General features: G+C 40.6%; 2 protein-coding genes across 3 annotated transcripts in view; both read right to left on the reverse strand.

Annotated features, from left to right (window-relative positions):
* Window positions 1-19,729, reverse strand: part of LOC142741632 (serine protease ami-like) — a 278,481-nt gene that overhangs the window by 133,847 nt on the left and 124,905 nt on the right. The gene's annotated exons all lie outside the window — the stretch shown is intronic.
* Window positions 10,874-19,729, reverse strand: part of MED16 (mediator complex subunit 16) — a 28,466-nt gene continuing 19,610 nt past the window's right edge. For both annotated transcript variants that reach the window (XM_075825358.1, XM_075825359.1), the window contains exons 10-15: window positions 19,175-19,385; window positions 18,949-19,082; window positions 16,470-16,662; window positions 14,902-15,115; window positions 13,905-13,988; window positions 10,874-11,258 (exon numbers count right to left, since the gene is read on the reverse strand). In XM_075825358.1, coding sequence (XP_075681473.1) covers window positions 11,132-11,258; window positions 13,905-13,988; window positions 14,902-15,115; window positions 16,470-16,662; window positions 18,949-19,082; window positions 19,175-19,385 — 963 coding nt within the window. In that variant the 3' untranslated portion in view covers window positions 10,874-11,131. The remainder of the gene's footprint in view (window positions 11,259-13,904; window positions 13,989-14,901; window positions 15,116-16,469; window positions 16,663-18,948; window positions 19,083-19,174; window positions 19,386-19,729) is intronic.

Genomic DNA, 19,729 nt, shown 5'->3' on the forward strand with positions numbered 1-19,729 from the left:
GGGGCTGTATATATGTACGGAGCTTGGTTCTGGGGTTGTAATTATATAGGATATATTTAGAATAATAAAATTACAGGGCAGATTTTGTTTTCAATTAATTTTATATTTAACCCCTTAGTGACCAGCCTATTTTAGGCACTAATGACCAAACAATTATTTTTTTCCGTTTTTCTATAGTTGCATTCAAAGAGCTATAACTTTTTTATTTTTCCGTCGACATAGCTGTATAAGGTCCTGTTTTTGTGGGATTAGTTATACTTTTAATGGCACCATTTTGGGGTACATATATATTTTTTTATGAACTTATATAAACTTTTTTTTGGGGGGGGGGAATAGAAAAAAAAAAACCTGAAAATCCACCATTGTTCTATGCATTTCAATTTCACGCCATTCACTGTGCAACGTAAATAACACATTACATTTATTCCATGGGTCGGTATGATTACAATACCACATATGTAGGAGGTTTTTTGTTTTTACCACTTTTGCACGATAAAAACTTTTGAACTAAAATAATTTGTTTTTGCATCATCGCCTTCCAAGAACTGTAATTTTTTTTCTTTTTCCGTCAATGTAGTGATATATGGGCTTGTTTTTTGCGGGACGAGACGTTGTTTTCATTGGTACTGTTTTGGAGTACATGGGACTTCTTGATAGGCATGTCCTATGGGACTTAAGGATAGGCATATACTCAGGGCAGACCTGGGGGCCTTTATCAGGCCCCCGGCTGCCATGGCACCCCATCGGAGGCCTGCGATTGCATTTGCGGGCCACCGATGGGTGATAGATGGAGCTCCATCCCTCTGCAAATGATTTAAATGCTGCGGTCGCTATTGACCTCAGCATGTTACTGGTTAAACAGCCACGATTTAAGTAAACTTCGATTGCGGCCATTGGAGCAGGAGCCTGGCTGTCATCAGACAGCCCAACACCCACTCCAGCCTGCACAGGTCACCCGTGCAGGACTTAGACTGGGCCGCCGTGAAACGGCAATGGCCTAGCCACCATGCAGTAATACATGACCTGACAATATTTCCAAACGTTCCCCTGTATGTTTTTTTCAGATGCAGCAAAATCTATAAATTCAACTTTTAAAATGACACACACTATATGCTAATTATTCAGAGGATCATGGGTCGGTGCCACTATCCTGAAGCGTCACATAGTCCTACCTCAAAACCCACCTTTCCATGCTTGATTGACATCCCCCTGGCTGTTATACAGCACTACCAGTCTCCTCTAACTTTCTCAGATGTGCCAGGGTCTTTCTCAGCTAGGTGTATTCTGCATGGCTGCACCACGCGTGCCAGGGTAGTACAAGTCAATGGCGCATCTGCAAGAGTTGGAGGAGGCTACTAGCGATGTAGAACAGCCAGGGGGGTGTCAATCAAAATCTGGGGTGCGCCATTTCAATTTTCGCCTCAGGCATCAGAAAAGCTAAAATCTGCCCTGCTGATGGGTTTAGTGTCAGCGGGTCCTGCAGGTCTCTGACATGCAGAATCGAGCGGTTATCGATCATATCTAAATTCATAACTTAGATGTGATAGATAACAGGTGGATTATTCCTAGGATTATGAAAAAAAAGGTAGGTATTTACTAATATGGTGTAATAGTTAGAAAGCGTGCATTGAGGCAAGCAGTGTAAAAACATACATTTATTACAGTGGCACATGCTGTATGATAAATCTGATGCATCGTTAGACACTAGTCTAGTTTTAACCCCTTAACGACCGCCCACCGTCTTTTGACGTCAGGCGGTGCATGCACTCAGTCTACAACGACGCCTTTTGGCGTCGCTGTAGTAGAGGGGGTTTAGCGGGACCCTGATGAAGTCTGCACTAAGAACCGGCTGTAAGTAACAGGTCCGGTTCTTAGTGCAGCCATCAGGACCTGCCGATTTCGTCGTAACAGCATGTGACCGCTGTGACAGCCAATCACAGTGGTCACATGCTGTTACTGTGTACAGAGCCGCCGGGAGTGTCTAAATGACAGCTTCTGCTCTAAGAACGAGCTGTTCTTAGAGCAGTGATCAGGAGCCAATAGTATTGGTTCCTGATCTTTTGTGTTCACTATGAGATCCAATCATAGTGAACACTACTGTAAAATAAAAGTAAAAACATGTATCTGTTTCTCCTCACTCTGTTCTAGCTGTGGAGAGAAACAGATACAAGTGTGTCAGTGTCCCCTCACAAAATCACTTGTTCCTCACACACAGTTTAAAAAAAAAACAACCATTTTTTCAGTATTTTATAGTATATAGTATATACATATATATATATAAATATAAATATATTTACTGTATATACTAAGAATCGTACTATAAACTACTTTCTTTTTAGGGTATGCTGTTAGACGGCGTAGGGTGCTGTTCTGGGCTTGGGTTTACCGTTTGTGTTAGGCGTAGGGTTTAGGTTTAGGTTTGAAAAAAAAAAAGTCAAAAAAAAAATTAAAAAATTAAAAAAAAGTTTCATTCCTTTAGTGTTCTTAGTTGATTAGTTGATAAAAAAATTGAAACCGCTAGTTCCATTTATTATTTGCGGTTTAGACTGTATTATCATTATGGCTGCCAGAAGATACAGCGTTGAGGAAGCCTATCAGATGCTATGCTCAGATACGGATTCTGCATCTGAAGTTGAGCTTTTACTTGAAAGCGACAGCGAAAGTGTCGCTTCAAGGGATTCTATGGATATGAGACCCAGCACCAGTGATATGGGAGACGGTGCAGTTGCCACAACGTCCGTTCAAAGTGCAGCCCCTGAAATTGCACAACCCCACCAAACCGATTTAGTGTGGGAACCCACAAGTTTATTTTCTCCCACCATAAATGACTTTATTGCTACTCCTGGCATAAGTCCCAATGTCAGTAATTTTTCACCACTAAATTATTTTAATATTTTTATTACGGACCAAGTTTTGGAACATTTTGTGCAGGAAACAAATTTGTATGCCAGGCAGTACATTGCAAATAAGCCTTCCTCACCTCATGCCAGGCTGTGGAATCCCACAAATGCAATGGAAATAAAAAAAATTCTGGGCCTCACCCTTAACATGGGAATTATAAAAAAAACCTCTATTAGGTCATATTGGGCATCAAGCCCTATACATGCCACCCCCATTTTTTCTGGCATTATGTCACGCAGCAGGTACGAAATACTTATGCGATTTCTCCACTTTAGTGACAACCTACAGGCACCCCCTTCCAGCGACAGAAGCCGTGACCGGCTGTATAAATTAAGGCCTTTGCTAAATTTTCTTAATTCCTCCTTTTTAGGAGCATATACCCCTGAACAAAATTTAGCAGTGGATGAATCGCTAATGAATTTCAAAGGTCGTCTCTCATTCCGCCAATTCATACCCTCAAAAAGTGCAAAATACGGGGTAAAGATCTACAAGTTATGTGAAAGCACTACTGGCTACACATGTGCATTTAAGATCTACGAGGGTAAAGACAGTGAATTTAATCCACCAGGGTGCCTTCCAAATATTGGTACCACTGGTAAGATTGTGTGGGATTTAATTGGCCCTTTCCTACACAAGGGGTATCATGTATACACAGACAGTTTTTATACCAGTGTGCCATTGTTTAGCGCCCTTCATTGTGCCAACAAAGGAGCCTGTGGCACAATACGCAGGAATCGCAAAGGTTTCCCACGTCAACTTGTGGATAAAAAACTACGAAAGGGGGAGTCATGCACTTTTCGAATTGAGAAGATGCTGGCTTTAAAATTTCGTGACCGCAAGGACGTCTACATGATCAGCACTATCCATACAAGTGCAACAGCAACTGTTAGAGAACGTGGGGCTACTGCAGATAGACAAAAGCCTGTGTGTGTCATCGGCTATAACAAATTCATGGGTGGGGTAGATTTGTGCGACCAGATGTTACAACCTTATCTGGTTAAAAGGAAAACCAGAACGTGGTATAAGAAAGTGGCAATATACCTCATCCAGGTTGCAATGCACAATGCATTTGTCCTGTACAAAAAATCAGCGGGCAGGGCGACATTCTTTGAATTTCAGGAGAAAGTGATTGAAGATCTCCTATTTCAATCTGCAGACCAGAGAGTAGTCCATGAGTCAGAGGATGTACGCCGACTTGTTGAAAAACATTTTTTGTGAGCTTATAAAAGTTAAAATGCAGGATTTATTTAGGATTTTATTTTTCTGTACACCTCTTCTTTTTTTTTTTTTAGGGAAGCAGCTTCGCTGTATATTTAGGAGATGCCAAAATTTAGGGTTCTTTTAGAGATTTCTTTTTTTTAATCACTTTTTTTGGGAGGGAGGGAGGGAAATATACTTTTCTAGATTGAGTCATTTTGGGATATAACCCAGTTATATAAAGTGGAATAAGGCCCTGAAATTCATTCACGATAAAATTGTGCCCTGAAAGCTTTTTATTTCCTTTTCCGTTATGACTATGTCCTGCCATAAATAGCTGTTACTGACTGGGGATACGGCATAATTTTTTCTTTTTATTCTGAGGATTTCTAATAAGCGAGCTGTTCCTTATCAATACACTATGGGCTTTATTACAGTTTTGTTCGGGTTTTTGGTGGAGCTCTTACACCCGACAATACTTCTAGAAATAGCGACATTAATTTGGGGAGTAGTGGTCCTTTACTGTATCTATACATACGGTGTGGGACACTGCCCCTTTATATATTCTACAGGTGATTGGTTGTTTTGTGCACATGGCGGTTCCTACCTTGCCGGGCAGGGGCTTGTTATGGCGTACCGCGTCACTTGGCACATTCGTCCCTTATATAGGGATTGATGGAGCTAAAGAGACGTTGTATGACCAGTCACTTTGAATAATAAAGTCATTACAGCCCTACAAATTTTCTTTCATCCTGTGAACATGCTCTAGTTTTCCACATAGCTGGATACATTCTTCATCCTTTTTTTTTGGATATATTGCCTTTTTCCGCCAACAGTTTAATACATTTTCCCACTCTAACTTACTATATATCAGAGCGGGTTGATATACATAATGTCTATGGACTGACATGATTTCAGGACAGCTGCTTTCTTAGCACGACATAGTCATAGGGTGTAGAAACTGTTAGGGACATATATTTCTCAATCTAGAAAAGTAAAATCCTCCCATTTTCAAGCAAAATGTGTGTCCTGAAAGCCTCCGGGTGCTCCCTTCCTTTTGGGTGCTGCCGTGTGTCCAGGAAACACATTAGGGCCACAATGGGGATATTTTTAAACACAGGAGAAACAGGGTGATACATTTTCTGGTGTATTTCCTTATTCTCATGTCCTCTGTACAAGAAATCTGACCTTAAAATGACACATTTGTGAAAAAAAGTGAAATAAAATTTTCTTTCCACCTACTTTGCATTAATTCCTGCGAAAACTGTGGTGTCAAAATATTTAGTACACACCTAGATGAATACCTTAAGGGGTCTAGTTTTCAAAATGGGGTAATTTATGGGGAGTTTCTATCTTTTTGGCAGCTCAGTGCCTCTATAAACGTGTAATGGGACCTGAAACATTTTCAAGCAAATTGTGTGTCCTGAAAGTCTTCGGGTGCTCCCTCCCTTTCGGGCCCTGCCGTGTGTCCAGGCAACGCATTAGGGTCACAATGGGGGCATTTTTTAAAACAGGAGAAACAGGGTGATAGATTTTGGGGTGTGTTTCTTCATTCTCATGGTCGCTTTACAAAGAAATCGGTCTTCAAAGTGATACTTTTATGAAAAAAGTGAAATTATATTTTTTTACGCCTGCTTTGCATGAATTCTTACAAAAAAACTGTGGGGTCAAAATACTCACTACACCCCTAGATAAATACCTTAAGGGGTGTAGTTTTCAAAATGGTGTCACTTGTGGGGGTTTCCACCATTCTGACACCTACGAGCCTCTGAAAACCTGGCTTGGTGCAGGAAAACAAAATGTACTTCAAAATGTATAAAATTATTACTAAACTTGTAAGTCTTCTAAATTGCTAAAAAAAAAATTAGAGTAAAGCGATGGAAATATATATTTAATAAAAAAATTGTACAGTATGTATGTACATATGTGACATATTGCAGTTAAAAATAGGGGAAAATTATAATTTTTACAAAATTTCTTCAATTTTTCTATTTTTTAATTAATTTCCGCAAATCGTATCAGTCTACTTTTACCACTAAAATAAAGTACAACATGTGACGAAGAAACAATGTCAGAATTACTTGGATATTCAAAACTTTAGCAGAGTTATTCTCTTATAAAGTCAGACATACCAGATTTAACAAATCTGGCTTGGTCATTAAAGTCTTTTCAGGCATTAAGGGGTTAAACCACCTCGGAGCTAGTTTAGTTTGCAACAAATATTTGCGCCAAAAATGTAAAGAAAAAATATATATATCCAAAACCACAAGAAAGGACCGAGTAGCAAGCATTATAAATCTACCCTAATATCTTGACTTCTACGGAATTGAGATACAATCTTAGAAAGGAAGAATGGGTCTAAAGGTGGCCATACACCTTCGTTTTCGGCCATTCATCCAGACGCTCCCTCCCCCTATACACATGCATGCTTGACTGAGAACAAAGGATAGGGCATGTTGACATCCTTCTTTCCCCCGGACATCTCCTGTCGGTGGGAATCGTGACTACTTGATGTACAAGTGCTTCTTGATACTCCTCAAAGAACGCTGCTCTAAGGGACTGTTTTAGCGGTCTCCTAGAGCCGTCATTCAAAGATTGACACTTGCAACCACAGCTCCAGGGGAATTAATCATCAGTTTCTCAATCATGCAACTCGCATAACGGACACAAAAGGTATGCTTGCAAGGCTCTTCCCTATATGGTGAGGCACTAATACTGCAGACACATTGCCTTTAAGAGATTGCACTAGAGATAGTTTTCTGCCATATGGAGAGTTAATTAGCATACTTTTTCCAAGGGTTCTAGAGAAGTTCTTCTTCGCGTGGGAAAAAATTAAGTCTTCCCCTTACTAGTCACTAATTGTTAAGAGTTGATTAGGGCTAAAGATGACATTTATTCTATTTCCCCCTTTGAGGAAAAGAACACAATTTTGCCCCCAAAAAAAACAATGAACAAGCATGTCTCTGTCAAGTGAAGAGACAATGTTAGCATGGACACGGTTGCCCGCGCACGCTCAAATGTGCCACAACTAAACTTAGGCCGGATTCACGCAAGCATGTTCGGTCCGCAAAGGACGGAACGTATTTCGGCCGCAAGTCCCGGACCGAACACACTGCAGGGAGCCAGGCTCCTAGCATCATAGTTATGTACGATGCTAGGAGTCCCTGCCTCTCCGTGGAACTACTGTCCCGTACTTTAACTCCTAGAATCGTACAGAACTATGATGCTAGGACTTGCGGCCGAAATACACGACCGTTCAAAAGTTTGGGGTCACCCAGACAATTTTGTGTTTTCCATGAAAACTCACACTTATATTTATCAAATGAGTTGCAAAATGACTAGAAAATATAGTCAAGACATTGACAAGGTTAGAAATAATGATTTTTATTTGAAATAATAATTTTCTCCTTCAAACTTTGCTTTCGTCAAAGAATGCTCCATTTGCAGCAATTACAGCATTGCAGACCTTTGGCATTCTAGCGGTTAATTTGCTGAGGTAATCGGGAGAAATTTCACCCCATACTTCCAGAAGGCCCTCCCACAAGTTGGATTGGCTTGATGGGCACTTCTTGCATACCATACGGTCAAGCTGCTCCCACAACAGCTCTATGGGGTTGAGATCTGGTGACTGCGCTGGCCAGACAGATGGCGTCAGGCACTCTTTCCAGCATCTTTTCAGTTGTTCTGCGTCTCACAAATGTTCTTCTGTGTGATCCAAACACCTCAAAACTTCGATTCGTCTGTCCATAACACTTTTTTCCAATCTTCCTCTGTCCAATGTCTGTGTGCTTTTGCCCATATTAATCTTTTCCTTTTATTAGCCAGTCTCAGATATGGCTTTTTCTTTGCCACTCTGCCCTGTAGGCCAGCATCCCAGAGTCGCCTCTTCACTGTAGACGTTGACACTGGCGTTTTGCGGGTACTATTTAATGAAGCTGCCAGTTGAGGACCTGTGAGGCGTCTATTTCTCAAACTAGAGACTCTAATGTACTTGTCTTGTTGCTCAGTTGTGCAGCGGGGCCTCCCACTTCTCTTTCTACTCTGGTTAGAGCCTGTGTGTGCTGTCCTCTGAAGGGAGTAGTACACACCGTTGTAGGAAATCTTCAGTTTCTTGGAAATTTCTCGCATGGAATAGCCTTCATTTCTAAGAACAAGAATAGACTGTCGAGTTTGACATGAAAGCTCTCTTTTTCTAGCCATTTTGAGAGTTTAATCGAACCCACAAATGTAATGCTCCAGATTCTCAACTAGCTCAAAGGATGGTCAGTTTTATAGCTCCTCTAAACAGCAAAACTGTTTACAGCGGTGCTAACATAATTGCACAAGGGTTTTCAAGTGTTTTCTAATCATCCATTAGCCTTCTAACACAGTTAGGGTATGTGCACACACACTAATTACGTCCGTAAGTTACGGACGTATTTCGGCCGCAAGTACCGGACCGAACACAGTGCAGGGAGCCGGGCTCCTAGCATCATAGTTATGTACGATGCTAGGAGTCCCTGCCTCTCTGCAGGACAACTGTCCCGTACTGTAATCATGTTTTCAGTACGGGACAGTAGTTCCACGGAGAGGCAGGGACTCCTAGCATCGTACATATGTATGATGCTAGGAGCCCGGCTCCCTGCACTGAGTTCGGTCCACTACTTGCGGCCGAAATACGTCCGTCAATTACGGACGTAATTAGTGTGTGTGCACATACCCTTAGCAAACAATGTACCATTAGAACACTGGAGTGATGGTTGCTGGAAATGGGCCTCTATACACCTATGTAGATATTGCATTAAAAACCAGAGATTTGCAGCTAGAATAGACATTTAGCACTTTAACAATGTATTTCTGATTAATTTATTGTTATCTTCATTGAAAAAAAACTGTGCTTTTCTTTCAAAAATAAGGAAATTTCTAAGTGACCCTAAACTTTTGAATGGTAGCGTACGTTCCGTCCTTTACGGACCGAACATGCTCATGTGAATCCAGCCCAACATGCGAAAAGCCCCACAGGGAGTAAGTAACGCCAATTTTACTTATTTATATGGATATTTTACCAACAAAAGTGGATGAAAGGATATGTGCCAAAGAGACGCCTCAAATTCAACCATGACCTGTAAGGTACTGCAGATCGCAGCTCGTAGACACGCAATTCAACTAAAAAAAAAGCTAATTCACCCTGAAGATATCTGGAGAACCAAATTGTACGTTCTCTGTAGGTACAGGAAAACACAGGAGATTGGTTGTGGGAGGGGGAATTTAATCTGTGTTCTGGTCCCTACAGAGGTCATCTTCCAATTGTGCTTCAGGGTATAATAGGCTAAAATAGAAATAACAGGATTTTTTGAGTACTCAGAATCCTTTTCTCATCCAGTTCATTGGGAGACACAGACCGTTGACACGAAAGGGCTTAACACTAGGAATTCAAAATTGTATCCCCTCCTACAGGATATACCCCACCTACAGACACTAAGTTAATTCAGTCTGCCTGTGAGAAGTAGGAGCAGCAGAAACAAGGTAAGTAAAGTCAAGTTAAAACAATAGAGGAGAATTCCTCCAACTGACAACCATGAAAATATTAACGGGTGCGAGCGGTGTCTCCCAATAAACTGAACAAGAAAATTAATTTTACGGTGAGTACTCATAATCCTGTTTTCTCATTACATTGGGGGACACAGACCATGAAACATCCTAAAAGCAGTTCCCAGAAGCGGTAACAGAAAAAAAAAAAGGTTACCTACTCCATAGATGCTTGCAAGACCTTGCGTCCAAGGGAAGTGTCTGCAGAAGCAAAAGGTGTGCACCTGACAGAACTTGACCAAAGTGTGCAAGGAAGACCATGTCGCTGCCTTGCACACCTGAAGAGCAGGCGGCTTGGTGGCGCACAGACCAGAAAGCCAAAAACGCTCAGCGGACCGTGAATCGAAAAGGGGGTACCTAGACTTGAATGGATCGCCATCTGAATCCATTGGTAGATGGTAGCCTTAGAGGCCGCCAACTCCTTCCTGGGACCTTCCGGGAGGATAAACAAGGAATCCGACCTCTGGAAGGAGGCAATTATTATTTAGGTGCCCCTGGCCCAAAACCTATGCCCAGTGCCAGATATACAAATTAGACTACTTCACACTGGGAAACAGGTAAGAACTAATCATAGTATTTTGACTCTACCGTCAATAGAAGTAATACTATGGAGATACATCTGGTCTATGCATGTCTCTCACCACAGACTCCGTAAAAATCTGTGTGTTAGAGTACTGTGGTAGCACAAACAGCTAAGCTTAAAACAGAAACATTGCATATAAATATTTAGATTAACTTTAATTTTTGCGGCAGGAGGTACTCTATAAACTGAACCATTTATCTAAATTTATATGCAAGGTTTCTGTTCTAAGCTCAGCTGTTTGTGCTACCACTGTCAGCCATATTAAGCTGTTGTGGGGCTGCTTTTCCGGTCAACCACTCCACTGCCCATTGAGAGGAATGGTTCAGTTCACTGCAATTTAATGAAGACATGCGTAGGTTTAGTAAAAATCAATACAGCCGACAACCTGGAACACAGCTGCATGAAACGCAAGGTAAGATATGAGCTTTTATACAAACTTATACAGCAGCTTTATTCTACACCAAGACACACAATCTAGACAGTCTCTGAACTACTTATGATAAAAAGAAATTCATTAATTTCAAAAAATTGGTCAATCACTTAGCAGCAGATAAAACTCTTTGACCCAAATTTTTTATTACGATTATTATTCTTTAAAAAGAAGCAAAATATTAGCCAGCACGGTTTCCAATTTATCTGTTTTTATTCAACATAAAAAGTAAAAAAAAAGAGACGTTTTCATTCTTAACATGGTATTTACATTATGGTGACCTCTCTAGGCAGCCCATGAAACACGATGGTGGACAACAACTGGTTGATGAATGGGCAGTTATTTAAAAAAAAAAAAACTTCCAAAAAATGGGCTTATACAAGTCAAATAGAAGTGCCAGAGTCACTATGAATAGCAGTCTATTTACATATGTGAATACAGAAGTTGAGGTGTTATGAGTAGGCATGGGGCATTTTTCTCCAAAGTCCTCCACATAGGCAGGTTTTGATCCATCTTTGTTCCCATTGCTTCACAGCTGTTGCTTTGTTTGGAGATTTTAGCATTGTTACGCAGCCGCACCTGGAGACCAAAAAATAAATAAATTAATAAATACATTTAGAAAGAAAAAAAAAAAGTAGATATAAACGTAGTTACTTTAACCCGTTGCGGACCTTCTCCGCAATAGTACGGCGCACGCCGCTTATTGCAGCAAGCCTGCCCCGTACTATTGAGGAGCAGGAATAAACTGTCACTATGTGAAATCACATATTGATAAAACAGCGACGGCAGCTGTGACAGCAGACAGCCTCTGTTACCGGGCTGGGGACCAAATCAGCATGCCCCCATGCCGGCGATTGCTGTGATTGGTCAGACTTCAGAGACTGACCAATCACAGCCGTCAGGACGTAATAGGCTTAACGGTCAGCTGTAAAATGACAGTTACAATACACTGCACTACATAAGTAGTACAGTGTATTGTACAGGGGATCAGAAGATCAGATTCTCAAGTCCCCTAGTAAGTGTAAAAAAAAAAAAAAATATTTAAAAAAAATAAGAGTTTTATCTAATAAAAACAATAAATCGCCCTGTTTCCCTGATCAAGTCCTTTATAAAATCAGAAATAAATGAAAAAAAAACCAAAACAAAACAAAAACATAATAACTATACATAATCATTATCGCCGCGTTCATATCGGCCTGAACTATAAAAATATATTTTTATCCCGCACGGTGAACACCGTAAAAAAATAAAAAAAAACAAATGGCAGAAATTCCTTTTTTGGTCACGTTGTTTCCCCAAAAAATTGTAATAAAACAAGTGATCAAAAAGCTGCAAGTACCCCAAAATGGTACCAATAAAAACTACAGTTTGTCATGCAGCCCTACGCGTCGAAGAAGAAAAAACATTTTATTTAGTAAAAAAAAGTGTTAGTGTAAAAGTAGCAAAACATTTAAAAACGATATAAAATTTGGTATTGCCATAGTCGTATGGAACCACAGAATAAAGAACGCCGTTAAATTTATAAATCATTTAAAAAAACTGAGAGAATTTCTGCTTTTTGGTCTCCTCACCTACCAAAAAATAGAATAAAAAAACTAATCAAAAAAACTATACTAATAAAAACTACAGCTCGTCCCATGAAAATCAAGCACTCACATAGCTAGTCAACGGAAAAATAAAAAGTTATTACTCTTGGAACGCAATAATGCAAAACGACGGCCCAGACTAATTTATATGTGCAGCAGTTCTTCACCTAAAACCCCACGTCATCATTTGCAGCCCCCACTGGTAGACCTTGTAAATGCAGTGGAAACTATGACATTTTGGGGTCTGTGCTACATATGGGGCTAGTGAAGAAGTCTAAGACTTGGGGGTATTTCCTTACTCAGGAGAAAATGTCTAAAATTTTGGGGTGGTCTTTTCTCCTGTATTCCTTGTGGAAACGAAAAATTATGAGCTAAAACTACATATTATTGGGGGGAAAAATATATTTTTTTCATTTTCACGTCCCAATTCTAATAAAATCTATAAAACACCTGAGGGATAAATATGTTCACTACACCTCTAATTTAATTCTTTGAGGGGTATAGTCTCCAAAATGGGATCACACCTGGGGAATTTCTACCGTACTGGTACTTCAGGGGCCCTGCAAATTCGACATGGCCCCCAGAAACCAATTTAGCAAAATCTGAGCTGCAAAAGCCAAATGGCGGGCCTTCCCTTCTGAGCCCTGCCGTGGGTCCAAACAGCAGTTTATTACCACATATGGGGTATTCCCATAATCAAGAGAAATTGCTTTACAAACGTTGGGGTGCTTTTTCACCTTTATTCCTTGTAATAATTAGAAGATTCTATGTTTCTTAAGAAAATAAGTAGATTTTCATCTTCACAGACGAATTCAAATAAATTCATCAAAAAACCTGTTGGGTCAAAATGCTCACTATACCACTAGAAAAATTCTTTTACTGGTGTCGTTTCCAAAATGGGGTCGCTTTTAGGGGGTTTCCACTGTTTTGGCACCACAAGACCTCTTCAAACCTGACATGGTGCCTAAAAAATATTCTAATAAAAAGGAGGCCCCAAAATCCACTAGGTAGTCCTTTGCTTCTGAGGCCGATGTCTCAGCCCATTACCACACTAGGGCCACATGTGAGATATTTCTAAAATCTGCAGAATCTGGGCAATAAATATGGAGTTGTGTTTTTTCGGTAAAACCTTCTGTTACAGAAAAAACTATTACAAATTAATTTTGGCAAAAAAAAAATTTGTACATTTCACCTCTAATTTGCTTAGAATTCTATAAACCGCCTAAAGGGTTTCTGAATGCAGTTTTGAATACTTTGAGGGGTGCAGTTCTCAAAATGGGGGTTTCGAATATATGGGCCGCTCAGAGCCACTTCACAGCTGAACTCGTCCCTGAAAAAAATATCCTTTTGAAATTTTCTTGAAAACGTGAGAAATTGCTGCTAAAGTTCTAAGCCTGGTAACGTCTTGTAGTTTGTATCGTGCAAAATGCCTTTTTGTGCATGCCCCTTTTCACAACAAAGTTTCTCAACAGAAAAAAATATCAAAACAGATCAGGGCTACATGGTCATGTGTATGAACAGTTTTAATCAGATAGAAAAAAAAAAAAACTAGAAATCTCTGAAAGGAGTGACCAGCTTTCACAATTACTATTGAGCGATGGCATAGCATGTCCTGTTACATGGAGCACACCAAACTCACCGCGTGCAGGACTTGCAGGGCTCCGTGGGAAAGGTTCCTAGATGCAGTCGTCTTAGATGATCAATTTTAGGTTGAGTGGGTGACCTGAGTTTAAATAAAACCAAAAAAGAAAAATTAGAAAAATCAAAAAAATGTTTACTATGTGCACATTAAAGTCTACACTAAAATCGAAGCCACAGAATGCATATATAATGTCACATGGCGAAAATATAATTCCATTATGCACCAGAGATTTAGCATTGGGTAGCACCTATTTTTACAACAGGTGTGACATATGAAAGGGTTAGCCCACTTTGGGGGCGGACAACATTGGCTCTGAAAATTATAAAGCTGGTTTCACATTGTGTTTTTTTAATTTAGCATTTTTGAGACGCATCCTAATAAAAAGGCATGAATTTTTTAAAATTGTGGTTAGTATGGCTACAAATCCGCAACAAACCTGCAACGTGTAAGTTTATACGAAGAGTTTTAACTGTAATCTGGTTTACCATTTAATAGTCATAGGTTTACAGATAAAACATTCTCTAAAAACACGCAGGTAATTACCGCGATTTAAAAAAACAAGTGCGTTTATTAAGATGCGTTTTTGGCAGCTTTTCAAAAACTCAACAAAAAGCTTGGAGAAAAAAAAAAAGCTCAGCGTGAACTCAGCCTAAGGCTGCATGCACACTTCCATCGGCCGTTGTACGGCCGCTAATGACTGTTCTGTGAGAGACTGACCGCACACGGATGGCTTCCGTGTGAAGTCCGTTGTTTCACGGACCAAATGAGTGAAAAGGCTAAGACTGTTCCGTCAAAAACGGGCAGGAGTAGGACAGAACGGCCGCACGGTTCCGTTAAAATAACGGAAGTGTGCATGGCCCCATTGAAATGAATGTGTCAGGGTGCTATCAGTTAAAACAATGGATAGAACCCTGACAAAAATAACTGAAGTGGGCATGAGGCCTATTATCTGATGTATAAAGCTTACATTTCCAGCTGATCTGTCCCGGCTTACCTTGTATAAGCCTCATACTGCACCGATACATGGCTTGGTGCACCAGGTGGTTTTCCAAACTGAAGACGTAGAGGCAGCTTGCTCTGGAGCCGGCTGATTAACCCATTTCCAAGGGGCAACCAGTCCATGTTAGGGATGAGAAATTGGCTAGGAAGCAGGCAGCACTCATCTATTAAAGCCTCATCTGGTTCACATGGATGATTTTCATCACGGCCTACAAGAGAAATTACACAGCGTAAAGCGGAGTTAAAGCTCAGTGTTAATGTTGATGGCTGTGTGGTAAACTGCTGGAAAGATTTATTCAGACATTGCAGCTTAGGTGCAGTTAAAACTGTATCAAAAAGCCCTAGTGTGGTTGCGGTAAGAAACACATTTTAATTGCACCTAAACAGCAACGTCTAAAATGGGATCAATGGGCTGGATAACCGATCTACATGCTGATGCAGTTTTGGCCCCATGGTGGGTGCCATTCGGCCACAACTTATAAACCCAGCCTTATAAATTTAAAAAAAAATGAAGATAAATCTGCAAGAAAAAGAATTCACAACACGGAGTGGGAATTTATTAACTTTTCTATGCCAATCTTCTAGCATAGAAAAAGTTGCAAATGGGAAAAAAAAAAAAAAGATTAAAAAAACAACAAAAAACTGACTTGTGCCGTTTCTGCCGCTTGCAGCACTTTCCTAAAAAAAAAAAAAAAAAAAATAAAAAAAACCGGGGCTGAGCTTAGCTGAAGGGCTGGGCCACCCACACAAACTGGCGGAAATGTTGGAGAGCAAAAAGGGAGAAAGAGCAAAAGAGAGAAAGAGCAAAAGAGAGAAAGAGAAATACCACAGTGCCCCAGAACAACGTCAGACACAGAAATACAAGATATTGGCAGCTATAGTGCTCTCACCCTCCCCTGAACTCACCAGACAGAGGTGTGGAGAGGCAGAGGTTAATGGTGTTGAATCTGCTCTTTTTGCTGCTCTGAACATAAGAGGGGGCGTGGCTAGAAGGTCCTTGCAGAGTATCTACACCGATTTACTGTGCTGTGCGTACAAATGTTTGTGTTATATGCTCACTGAACAGTGAGATGACTGTGTAAATAAATATCTGCTCACTGAACAGTCACATCTTATTTTTATACACCGCACAGGACAAGCGGCTTCCATTACACTGCAAGGACCTTTGAATCACGGAGCAGAGTCTCCATACAGTGGCAGCTGTCTGCCTTCAGGAGATGGTCTCATGAACACGGCCGTGCCCGTAATCACAGGGCCGTGATTGCACGCACAGCCGGCCGCGGACAGCCGCCCGTATTTTTGGCCCATGCTTTCATACAAAGTATGGTCTGGCCCGTAAAAAGCAAAAGATAGGACATGTTCTATCTTTTGCAGTACACGTCTACGGCACGGACACGTATCCGTAGCGATACGGAAAGCTGTCCTCGGCCAATATAACTGAATGGGTCCTTAATTGCGGACTGTATTACGGTCCGCAATTATGGAGAATTTTGGATTATGGATAAAGATTTTGTACATCTTCAAGAAGAGAAGCGCTTCTATCTTTCAAGAAAATATTCTTACAGCACATCCAGAGACGAGTGAGAAGACGGAAAAGTAGGGACATGCTGTCCTGTGTATCTGAAGTGGCTGTATATACCGGAAGGCAGCTGGGTTTTAGAAGACCCCAAATTCGGATCATCACCATCATTTCACGAAGAGTACCCAGTGATGCCCCATCACGCAAAAAGCTGTGTCCGGGGCGGAAAGAGGAGCCCTGTTGAATACATGGCGCATTAGAAATCAAAACAGTCACAAACATATGACAAAGGCACAAGGGCTTTTTGGGAAGTCATAAAAATAGAAATGAAGCACTAATCCAGTAATACCCGGAGCAATTATTTCTTAGAGCCCAATTCCTACCTCAAAGAAGCTTGGTTTGAGGGGCAAGTAAAGCATTGTAGAATTCTTTCCTAGAACTACTTTCTGGTTTAGATGTGTTGACTGTTTTGCCAAGTATCTTTAAGCCCTTCCCTCTGTAGCCAATTTTCATTTTCTCCACCCCGCTTTCCAGAAGTCATTTTTATTTTTCAGTCAACATAGCCGTATGAGGGTTTGTTTTTTGCGTGACAAGTTGTAGTTTTTCATGGCACCATTTATTGTACCATGTAATGTACTGGGAAACTGCAAAAAAATTTGCGGGGGAAATTAGCAAAAAACAGGATTCATCGATTGTTTTTTAGGGTTTCGTTTTTACAGCATTCATTGTGTGGTAAAAACGATGTTAGTTAACTTTATTCTTTGGGTTTATAAGATTACGGCGGTACCACATTTTTTATAGTTATTTTTATATGTTTGTTAACACAAGTTTTAAAAAATAAAGTTTGGTGCCACCACATTCTGAGAGCGATAAGTTTTTTTTATTTCTCTAGAGATTAAGCCCTCATACCGCCAATTTTGTGCGGGTCGAGCTGTAAATTCTTTGGTACCATTTTGGGGTACAAGCAAATTTTTGATCACTTATTACTTTTTTTGTGGGTGCTAAGGTGACCCAAGTCTAAATTTTTACAGCATTCACTGTGTGGGTTTAATATTGTTATACTGTAATCGTTCTGACGTAGCGATACCAGTTATGTTCATTTTCATATTTATTTTTTAACAATACTTAAAAAAACAACAAAAAACACACCACCTTTATTTAACAGATTACACCAGCTATCCACTACATACTACAATACTAATGTATTGCAGTAGATCGTGATTTTGACAGGGCTTAGTAGGGGGAACGAACATGGAAGACTTCTGATAATGACTTAGATGCCGAGGTCAAAAGCGACCACGGCATCTAAGTGGTTAAACGAGCAGTATCAAAGAGATATTGGATTCCGCTCGTTGCAGTGAGGTGTAAGTTGTAACATACAGCCGAAACCCCTCAGTATCGGCCCGTGAGACTGCTCTATACTTCCCCCTTAATGGCGGTCACGTACCTGTACGTGACATTGCGTTAAGAGGTTAAACAGGCCAAAATCAGTTTGCATTCTCGTCAGAACGGAGCCCTGACAGACACAAACGGAAACCGTATGTTTATTTTCATCACCATTGATTTCATTGGCGACGGATCCGGTGCCAATGGTTTCCGTTTGTCTCCGTTGTGTAAGGGTTCCGTCGTTTTGACGGAATACCGTAGTCGACTACGGTTTCCATTTGTGTCAGTCAGGGCTCTATTTCGACGGAAAGCTCAGCTGGAACGTTGGAATGGAGCCCTAACGGATATGTGAACGAAGCCTAAGAGTGACGGATCTCGATTGCCAGGGAACCACTGACCAGGTAGTAAGGAACCTGGTTGGGAGACACTGCACTAATTTTACATAGGTTTCCTTCTGTCACCTTACCATAAAATATAACGGTTTATAAAACTTTAACCCCTTGTCACCGAAGTAATATTTTTTGGGGGTTTTCTTTTTTCCTCCCGGCATTCCAAAAACCGAATGAGGGCTTGTTTTTTGCGGGACGAGTTGTAGTTTTTAAGGGCACCATTTAACGGATCATATAATGTACTGGGAGACGGGAAAAGAAAAATCATTGTTAGGTGGAATGGGAAAAAGCTGCAATTCCTCCATTGTTTTTCAGGTTTTATTTTGACGGCGTTAACTATGTGGTAAACGACATGTCACCCATATTCTGCGGGTAGATACGGTTTTACCGCTTTAAATATGTATTGCAGTGTATAGTACCTTTAACTGGCTCCTATTAAGCACTGCCTTCAGCCTTCATTAGACCCCCAAGGCTGCCATGACAAGCATCGGCACCCCGCGATCCCGTCTCAGGAGGAGGGGCAATGGGCTGACTTAGGGGGCTCCCCCTCATTTAGATTTCACGGTCACTATCGACCACCGGATCCAATTGGTTAAATGGCCAAGATCAGAGTCATCTCCGAACCTGACCGCCGCAGTGTGGTATGTAGTGCTTTATTTTTTTATTTTTATTCTTTAATATGGTAACATTTCAATTCTTCACCAAGTGAGATATATACGTCGTGCATTTCTTGATCACAATTAATTACCTGATTCGGAAGGCATGCCAGTAGATACAACACAAAATCTCCAATCCACTGGATCAGCTGCTGTAGAGACTGAAGGGTTGGCATGTCAAGTACAAACTCCTCCGTCTTCAAGTTAATCATAACCTTGTCTATATCTGAAGAGCGAAATATTTACTTATATTTAGTATATATTACAGACTGGATTTACTCGCAAAAATGTATCAACGACGTGCTTTAAGACCCTTACCTGTGTCAGGAAACTTATTGCAGATCTCAATAAGCCGGTCTCCTGGACTTTTGTCAGGCGTGTGGAGTACATGTGGCCGAAGTAAGGACTTCAGGGTGCAGCTGATGGAGATTAGGAACAGTTTGGCATGGTAGTCACAGACACGAGTGATTGTGCTAGGTGACAGTTTACAAAGTGAGGCTTTCATGGACAGAATCCTGGTGGAAAGGACCTAAAAGGGTTAACAAGAGTTTTAATTGCCTGTCTTCTATATCCTTTTGTACTTAATGTTTACTTTATAAACACCCCTAAGTTAAAGGAGTCTGTCCTGGGGAAAGATTGCATCTCAAGAGAATCGTGGCGCCATCTACAGGCAGGGCTGCGTGTGTGGCGCTATATTATATATATATATATATATATATATATATATATATATATATATATATGTACACTACCGTTCAAAAGTTTAGGGTCACCCAGACAATTTTGTGTTTTCCATGAAAACTCACACTTATATTTATCAAATGAGTTGCAAAATGACTAGAAAATATAGTCAAGACATTGATAAGGTTAGAA

Source organism: Rhinoderma darwinii, chromosome 1 (assembly GCF_050947455.1).
Source record: "Rhinoderma darwinii isolate aRhiDar2 chromosome 1, aRhiDar2.hap1, whole genome shotgun sequence".
NCBI classification, from domain to species: domain Eukaryota; kingdom Metazoa; phylum Chordata; class Amphibia; order Anura; family Rhinodermatidae; genus Rhinoderma; species Rhinoderma darwinii.